Here is a 9,468-nt window from a genome sequence, read left to right on the forward strand (position 1 = left end):
CGGAGCTACGCGGACCCTGCACGAATCTAGAATACGATCGAACAGTCGGGACGGTTCCGACTGCCGAGTAAAATTAAATCCACCGAAAGTTTGGCAGAGGTCGTTCGTGGTTTAACGACGGCTGCACCGCGTACCACGGGGTCAGGGGTTCGTTTATGCGTTGTCTCGAATAGAAATGCACCAGCAGCGCGGAAAGAAGCGTTCTTCTTCGAAAAGGTTCCAAAGGTCGAACGTTCCAGGTTGCTCGACGAGTGTCCGCGCGTTTTCACAGCCGATCGAGCTCGATATTTCAGATTTTCGTTCGGGACCAGCCACCTGCGTGCTCGATGGTTTCGAGCTCGATTTAGGCGTAGATGCGACGAGTTTGGCTCGCGAGGACAGCACGGTAATATTTTTGGATTTTATCGGTACATCTGTTCGAGAATACGCGTGTTTGGAAAGGCTCCAAACGCACACGAGAATGACCCGGATTCGACACCGACGGCTCGTGAGCTGCGACCCGATCGCGTTTAACACGAAAATCGACGTCATCGGCCCCCACACGGAAGCAACGCGAAAGAAATTCTTATATTTTCGGTCTACTTTCCTTTGGTCGTACGGTAGGGATCCCTCCTTTCTACGAGGGAAACGAACGCGACGATAAACGCATATTTCGGTCGTCGCGAGCATGTTTGCGCAATAACGTCCAACTAATCGCATCGTCTTGCAAAGCATTCGCTCGATTTACAGCGACGGTCGTTCGCATCTCGTGACAAATCCGACACAGACTTAGTCATCTCGCATTGTCGTCGCGACGAGCGGTGTCACACACCGGATAACGCGTTAAATAATTCACGGTTTACGTGCATTTCATCTTGGACGGCTTCCAATCCCCGATACACTAGTCCGGATGCAATCGACCGTAAATACCTCGGCCACGAGACAATTCCCGTTGCAGAGCTTCCAGGAATTAATTAGCCAGGACACGGTCGAATATAATCGCGTCGGAAAGGCGCATGCGGTTCCGTAATCTAAACTGAACTTGCCGGCGAAATTCGTGAGTCACCGATTAGCGGGTAACCAGGCCTCGACGCGTCGCGAGGCGGGAAACCACGACGCGACGCGCCGTCGCGCGTTTATTACTCCTTTCTTCATTTATGTTTATTTTCAACTAAGACGGGGGAGGACGCGTACAGCGATCATTTAATAATCATTTAGATCAGACCATTAAGTACTCTGTTAACAAAGAGTAGGTCAGCTACGTTCTAATCAAATTTAATTTGGTTAGAAAAATTAAAAATTTGTGTTGTGGTCCTTGAAGAGCGTGAGCGTAGGTATTGTAGTAAGGGGGCATATTCCAAAATTGGTCTAACCAGCGTACAGTAAAGTAATCGTAGCGTGTTCGTATTGAATTTGGCCTATTCTCGTCGATCGGATGGATGCACCCTGGTTCATTCGCGTGGATCCTCTAGATAGGCGGCGGTGGCGGCGGCGATGAATCATCCGTCTCGGTAGATTAGTATGTAGCCGGCAAATTCTTCCTTGGTGGATCATCGACCAGTCTGGTCAGACTTTTTGACGGCCGGTCTCCTCGCTATCGAGCTACGTCATCGAACTTTTGTCTGCATATGCTTTTGATGAATCGTCGCGGTCGGTTCGCGGCAGAATCCCGCGACAGCGCAGCGGGCGAAGAATTTTATACGCCGGCGAACGAGCTTCCGTGGCAAGCTTTTACGACCGATTTATGGGTGTTTCCAGCGAGACGGTCAGGTGGCAAAGTCATTTCTTAATGCTCCGCGACGAGGGTCCGTGGCTGTTTCGGCGAATTGCCGGAGAATCCGTGCGATGGTGTCCCAGCGGGACCAGCTCCGCGTGAGTAGCAACGAAAAGGAAAAACACGCGAGCGGAACGGGGAACGGTGAGCGGCGTGCAGAGCGAGCGGCGAGCCAGAGTAAGGGGGATAAACACGCTCCCGAACCACCAACCACATTTACGTAAACCATGCTTCTGTGCCTCTACCAACTCTATCGGATGTTTACGAAGATGCTGGTCAAGATGAACTGCATCCCGCTCTCGCTTCTCCAACAATTACAGTCGACGACCTGCCGCGAGTCGTGGATCGCGTTCGCATTGAAAACCTCCGCGGTCGACTAATCGAACACGCTCTGCTCCTTTTTTATCGATTCGAGTAGGTACTTATCGCGTTGCACCAATTAATCGCCAATGGAAGGACTACGCGCACAATCCATTCGTTAGAGAAATACTTTTCCTTTTATTCCTTCGTTTAATGGTATCCCCTTTAGGATACATACAGGCTGTTCTAGAAGCCAAAATAAAATGGCAATCAAGAATATCAATTTCTCGATTGAGGCTTTAAAAATTAAAAAATTTTTAATCATTCACGGAAAAATTATTTTCGGTTGCGGGGGTCAATTACAATCATTTTTGGTCATTACACATATCCCCAAAATCTTACGTACTTTCGAAAAAAAAATTCTTTACCGAAAATATACTGTGTGGCCCAATCAACAAATTAGTATCCTTGATTTTCGTCTTATTTTGGCCTCTAAAATCTCCCATTAATTTTTCCCAAGGGTGGCCGAACACCCTGAATATGATTAGAAAGAATGCGAAAGGTCGGTAAGAAGTTTGAAAAGAAATTGTTCGAGTTACTGAAAAAGTTGAGGGTCTGAATGGAAATCGTTCGAGGAAATGCATAATACTAAATCTCGGTTTCCCGGATACCGTCACGCAACGGAGGGATTAGAAAAGGAAAGAGCTTAGGAAACGAACAACGCCGAATTATCTGTTGGTGGTTTATCCTTGACGGCGCGGTTCGTCCCACGTTATCGTTTTAAAAGAGCAAACTGGTGCAGGTGTTGGGACACGCTTACTTCCTCCGACCAGTTACCATAACACTTTCCGATTTTCGTAATCGTGGTGACTCGAGCTTCGTGTCCCCCCTAACTTCGCGCGAGTTAGTATCTAAACGACGTATAGTACAACTACCGTGAACCGATGGTAAAACAAACGTTTCTGCACTCGATCGTGCAGCAATACTTCGCAACGTTTGTCTCCTCGAGAACTGGATCACGATAGATCGCGGACGAGCGCGATCGTGCCGACTAAAAATACATCGATACGTCGAATCGGGGAAAAAGGCGACTATGCGCAGCCTGACAAACATTAACGATTGAACGTGTATCGGTTACAGAAGGTGTTTCATGATATGTGGCACATACAACGATCGACAGGTGTTCTACATGCATAGATATATCGATATTATAAACGATGCTCCACAGTAGACAGTGCTTGAAATCTAGGTATATCATTTTTACGTTATCGCAATATTGCAAACCAAGGTCTCTAAGCTCTTGGCCTTGTTAATAGAGTAGCGCAATATTTTAACGACGCAGACATGTTAGAAATGCTTTATTACATTCTCGTCCTCGTTTAGAGCGTTGTTCGTTAGCGTGGTTTCCTTGCTCCAACAACCATGGTATCATTATTGAGAAAGTGCCACGCAAATTCCTTCCTCTTATTGCTTTTCCTATGGGTTGTCCTATTCCAATAACATGTCATAATTACGAAATCGTGCTGTCGCGTATGGATTTAACGACTCTTGAGAAATTGAAAGTGGCGTTCGATATCCTTTTTTGTACGCAAGGTGCTGCACAATCGTACTACGAGTCTAGATATTATCCAACAATCTCAATTTTATGTTCCCTCTAAAAAGCTAAAACAGCATACTTTGCTGTATCTGGAATCGTATCGCACGTGATACGGTAAATTAACTTTTCCTTATATTCCAGTTACACCTATGCATTCTCTATCGAAAGGTTCCTCTATTAATAATACTAATAGCGACTGATTCTGCTAAACTGGTTACGTACAATGCTCGATAACTTTTTTTATTCCTGCTTAATTGCATGCCTTAAGAAAGTATTTCGATATTATAAAATCCCGTGTATTTAATCGTCCAAAATAAATAGGCCATGCAATATGACTTGCACGATTTATCTATCCGTTAAAAAAAAGAAATATCGTTCGCTCGAGAACTAGTCTAATTACTCGACTGAAATGGGACAGTGCATCGTTACGTATAAATCGCATGCAAGGTACAACGTCTAATGGAATATCTTCCGATAATTTATGCGACCGATTTCTTAACAACTAGGCCTATCGTCGATTTATTTTAATGCCCCGTTAAGAGAAACAAGAAGTTATCGAGCACTGTATAGAAACAGTTTAGCAGAATGTTCGCGAAAGCGACGCGTAGGAAGTCTTGTTCGTTTAAAAGTTTCATTTCCGCGGTACGGTGGTTGCTCGTAAGACGAGAGACGACCTGGTCGCGCGATTCCCGTTTAATAACGCCAAGATCGAAGATTCGCGGCAGAAACCGCGAGAAGCAACTACGCGTTCAATTGCTCCATTACCCGACGCGGTAATTCCAACTCGGACTTGTCGGCCTGTACAAGTAAATCGCCGATGGAACGCGGCAGGTTTACCTTTGTAAATTGGCGCAAAAAGGACGAATCGCGATCCCGACGACAGCCGTCCTGTCTCCTTTTCCTTTCCTTTCGTCCCGTGGGGTGAAGAAACCGCCGACTACCGTAGAATTAAGGTGTTCCCCGAAACACCGTGAATCGGTGGCTAAACGCCAACCGTATTCTTCGCCACGGAATTGTTTCTGCTTTCGTTTCTCTCGAATCCGCGACACGGATCAAAGATCTTGGAAATTCCTCTGCAGGATAAAAAACTTTATTGCATCGTACGTGGGGTCTAGGAAACGCACGCGTTCTCGACTGCTACGAAACGTTGTACGCAAAAGTCGAACGCGTCGTTGAGGTTTTGGTAGGGCAAACACCCTTGCGGTATCGATTCCGCTCGAGCCTTGGTGTAATAAAGAGCGGCGCCCAAGAGCCGCGGTATTTCCGAGGTCGTACCTGTAGACGTCGGGTTGAGAATTTTGACGCAGATAAAAGCGCTTCGCGACCGGTTGGCGTCTGCTTCGCCAAGGTCGATCTAATCTTGGCCACCATAGGTAAGAGGAATCGCATGGTCGCGACGAATGCGCGCACGCTGTACATACTCGAACGTTAATAACGAACCAGCCGGGCGACGAAACTGCAACGAATTCGACGCGGTTCTCGGAACCAGACCGGACCGGACCGGATCGGAGCGTCATCGACGAGAATCGCGGAGTTTATTGCCAAGGACGTACCGCGAAAGGATATTTCCAGGCAAATCGTCGCGAATAAATTGTAGAATCTTCCCGTCCTGTCGGGATCTTCGTTTCGCGTTTCGATCGTCCATGGCGGAGCCAACGATCCTCCCGCGAGATTTTTCTGGAATATTTGCGGGAAACGAGCGCGAAGCACCAGCGAGGCGGCGATCCATCGTGCACCGACGACGAAAAACGCAAGTAAACGTGTACGAGCGGCGATGCGGGGCGACGGTGCAGGCGTAAATAGAAGCGGCCGCGCCACGAGGGAAGTACGATCGTGCCCCGTAAAATCGAGCCACGACGATCTTAATCTTCGTCGACAAGGTCGATACCAGGGAACTCGAGCAGACTTTATGGCTTTCGGTTTCGACGTTGGCAGCGAACGTTCTCGAACCGGACGCGAAACGAACGGAGATTTTCGAGCGTCGATCGCGCTCCGATCTCTCGAAAAAAGCGCGCGCGCCGACGATCTAGATTCAAACTAGAAAAGATATCGAGGCGTTGACCAAAGTTATTAAAAACTAATAGTTATTATTTAATTTATTTTTAACGTTGCCAGTTGTTTCAACAAGCCAAGTTGAAGATTACTCGTTTGACGTATTACTCGACGTTTTTGGGTTAAATGGTTTCCTCGATCGGAAGCACTGTGCGACAGGCCGTCTACCGATCCGGCGCGGCGACGCGGTTTGCATATCGATCGATCCTCGCGTCTGCTTAGCTCGATTCGACGTCTGCGCCGGATGCTCCCCGGTCTAGCATCGTCGCCGGTGCGTACGCGTTCACGGTAAGCGCGAACAAAGGGCTCCGGTGATTTACAAAAGGTTCGCGACTCACCGTATTAGTGACGTCCGCCTGCATACCCGAGTCCTCCTCGATTCCAGCTTCGACGAGATCCTCCTCCTTCTCATTGTCCGAGGTATTCAGGTACTCGTCGTAATCCTGCTCGAGACTCTTGGTCTTTGCTCGAGCGTCTTCGATCTTCGGCCTGGGTTTCTTCTCTCGTCGATCGGCGCTCGTCGTTGGGGATTTACGCTCGGTGAACGCGTTCGGCAACTTCCTGGACGGATCGTCGACGGTCTTCTTGCCGGGGCTCGTGTATCGCGAACCTGCGGCGATTTTGTCGCGAACGGGCAGTGGTCTGGAAAGGTTCCTCGAGTCGTAACGGAAATTCCCGAAAGCGAGCCGTTTCGCGTAATCGTGCGCCTCGATGTTCCTGTACTCTCTCTTGACGGTCGGCCTGAGCGTCGTCGGATCGTCGGACGTCAACCTTTTGATGATGTCGTCGTACGTCTCCAGAAGCGGCTTCTTCTGTCTCTTGTAAAAATCATTGTCGAGCTCGTCGTCCGTTTCCTTGGAAGCCTCCTCCTCGTCTTCGTCGTCGTCCTCCTCCTCGTCGTCCATTCCTTCCGCGTGGGACTCGTAATCTCCGGAGGTTAGATTGTCGTCGTAGTCACGGGACGTCTCGGTTTCGGTCCCGGTGTCAGGCTCCGGCTCGAGTTCGGTCTCGAGCTCTAGCTCTTCCTCCTCGGATACATAGTCGGACTCGCGATTCCTCGAATAGCCGAGTCTCCGGTTGGTCCTGTCGTACCTCAGCTCGTAATTTCTCCATCCGTATCGAGAAGAGCCTCTGCGTCTCTCGTCGTCGTCCTCATGCCAGCCGGTTCCGCGATAACCCCTGCGATAGTGGTACCCGACCGGGTACCGCGGTGCGAACGTTCGCCCGTGAACACCGAGCCTCGGCGATCTTTTGTAATAGATTCGAGCCTCGTAATCGTTCGAGTAGTCGTCGACGTAGTCGGGCTCTCGCGGCCAGGACGATCGACCGTTCGCGAGCTCATGACGATTTTTCTTACCGATAAAGGACTCGTGTCTGTGCCTGTGTCGATGTCTCGCGTCGTTGGCCGTGTTCTCGCGTCGACGATGCCTAGCCTCGGCCGCGAACAAACCGTAAGCCATCAGAAGGATCAAGAGCAGCAGCAACCTCCTGTCGCGCGTCATTTCGTCTGGCAAGTCGTTCTCTCGGCCACCTTACATTATACCAGCCACACGATGCTTCTTCGGTCGTTTCTCCCTGGCGAAATCAGCCTCTCTCAACGATACATCGCGATCGTCGCGCAGCTCGGCTCACGTTGATCCGCGACTCGCCGGTGCCGCTGCCGCGATCGAGACATCAACGCGTTCGCGCAACGATCGACGATCTCTATCAGCCGGCCGTCCTCGACGTTGTCAGAATCGGTCCACGTGGGCGCGTACGCGACACGGGAGGAACCACGAATATCCGTTGGACGCGCAGCAGCTGCGTTTCAGCCGCGTTTCAGTTCCCTCGATTCGACAAAAATCGAGCCGCGAGAGCAACGGTAATCTTTCTTCCGCCGTCGAATACGTCTGGTTGCTTGGTCTATCGTGGTCTCGCGGTTCGCTTCGCGTCCATCGTGTTTCTCGACAACGCGCTCCCAGCGATCGCGGACGGACGGACCTACCTCTCTCGATCCTCTCCCAATTTAACAGATCACCGATCGCGAGTCCTGGCCGTCGATCGGTACACGGTGCTCTTTTTCTCTCTGTTCCCTCTCGTGGCTATCCTCCGGAGTGCAGCGCGCAGAGATTACACCGAATCGTATCGCGGACCGAATGTCGCGGGCGACTGAGGCCAGCCTCTCCGGCCGCCGGCCTGAGAGATCGCGGAACGCATTGCGCATGCGTACGGGCGATATTCGTCTCTCCCTCCCCCCGTTCCTGCTGCCCGCCGCTCCCACCGCCACCCTCGACCGCCGCTTTTCTGCGCCCCTTTCGTCCCTCACCTGTGCGGCAGTCTCACCCGTCTGCCGCCGCAACACCAGCCTGCACGCGGTCTTCCACGGGATCCCATGTACGAGATGCACTTCCGCTCGCACGCGATAAACGACTTCGTACCAACGCGTTGCAACAGCCTCTCTTTTCGCGCAATTGCTGCTCCACCCTCCTCGACATTCAAATTGGACCGCGCTCCTCGAATTTCCCGCCTTTATCGTTACGCTCGAACACCTGAAAACGATCTACGGCGGTTCATCGGGGTTCATCGCGTTTACGCTAATTGCAAACACGACCTGTTTACGATAGTTTGGTAACGGCAGAGTTTGCGCAAGGATCTGTGTATGGGAGATGGAGGTAAAGTGAAACGGCGGTACGTCATCCTGCGCGTTTTTCTTTATCTCGGCGTATCGGTCGCGACAGCCGGTACATGTGTTTCCGTCACGCTTCGCGGCCGATTCGCGTACCGTCGCGCGTCCTCTCGATTTTACGATCGTCCGTGCGAGCGACGGGAGCTCGACCGACCGCCCTTTCAGCCGCGCCCACTCCCATTCACTTTCGCGTCGCCATTCAGAGATGATAGCCAGGACCACGAAATCCGGTCGAGCGGCGCGACGCGAGAACGAGAGGTCGATAGGATCGCGAGGCGACGCGACGGCAGCCTTACAACCGGTACAACAGGGACTGGTTTTTCGTCGCGTACGGAGAGGTCGTCGGATGGTTTTTGTCGCCCTTTTAAGCGGGCCGCGATGCCCGCCGCGATAACTAAACCTCGGCTAGTCCCGCTCGACGGCTTCCGCTCCGATTCGATTCGATCCTCGATAATGGTGCACGCTCACGACCTATCGCGACAATCCATCCCCGATACGTCGTCGATTCTTTCTGCTACTCGACCGAGAAATCGAAGGTGGGAAGTTGTACGTCGTTGGAAGAGAATGTATCGGCCACCGACCCAAACGTTTTTCCCTATCGGTACTTTTAATCGTCGTTTCGTTTTCGAACGGCAAGATCTCGTGCGGTGAGGGGGATGTGTCGAGTCTGTAAAACACTGGCGAGGAATGCAATCGCTTGCTCGCGTTGCTCCGCCGAAACACAAAGTGCAATCGTGTTTCATAGCACGAAGCGGTACGAGAGTACCGTAAAAGTTGGAAACATCGAAGTTGGATCGGACAGTCTATCGACTCCTCGTTACCATATTTATTATCCAGTGGATACGACACGAACGTTACTCCGTTCGAAGAGTATACTTTAAGAGTATACTGAAAACTGTTTCCCAGGTTCAGGAGGTTATCTCCATAGATTATGCTTGTAGGTCACTTTGCTATTCCCCGGAACAGAGCTTCGCGTGCCAGCGAAACGAGTTTTCATCGTAAATTGCGGTCGATTCTTTTTCTCTTTCGATCTCCGCTAATTATGAAACGCTTCGCGGCCAACGACGGGCTAAACTAACGTAGAATTAAGGTCAACGTCGT

At 50.8% G+C, this 9,468-nt stretch overlaps 1 protein-coding gene across 1 annotated transcript in view; it reads right to left on the reverse strand.

Moving 5' to 3' along the window:
• LOC122397873 overlaps positions 1-7,837 on the reverse strand; it is a 47,085-nt gene extending 39,248 nt beyond the window's left edge. The window contains exon 1 of the mRNA XM_043397332.1: positions 6,041-7,837. Within this exon, the coding sequence (XP_043253267.1) occupies positions 6,041-7,204 (1,164 nt within the window). The 5' untranslated portion in view covers positions 7,205-7,837. The remainder of the gene's footprint in view (positions 1-6,040) is intronic.
• Positions 7,838-9,468: the final 1,631 nt, after the last annotated feature.

Source organism: Colletes gigas, unplaced genomic scaffold (assembly GCF_013123115.1).
Source record: "Colletes gigas isolate AHSC1104 unplaced genomic scaffold, ASM1312311v1 Colletes_gigas_Sc00001, whole genome shotgun sequence".
NCBI lineage: Eukaryota > Metazoa > Arthropoda > Insecta > Hymenoptera > Colletidae > Colletes > Colletes gigas.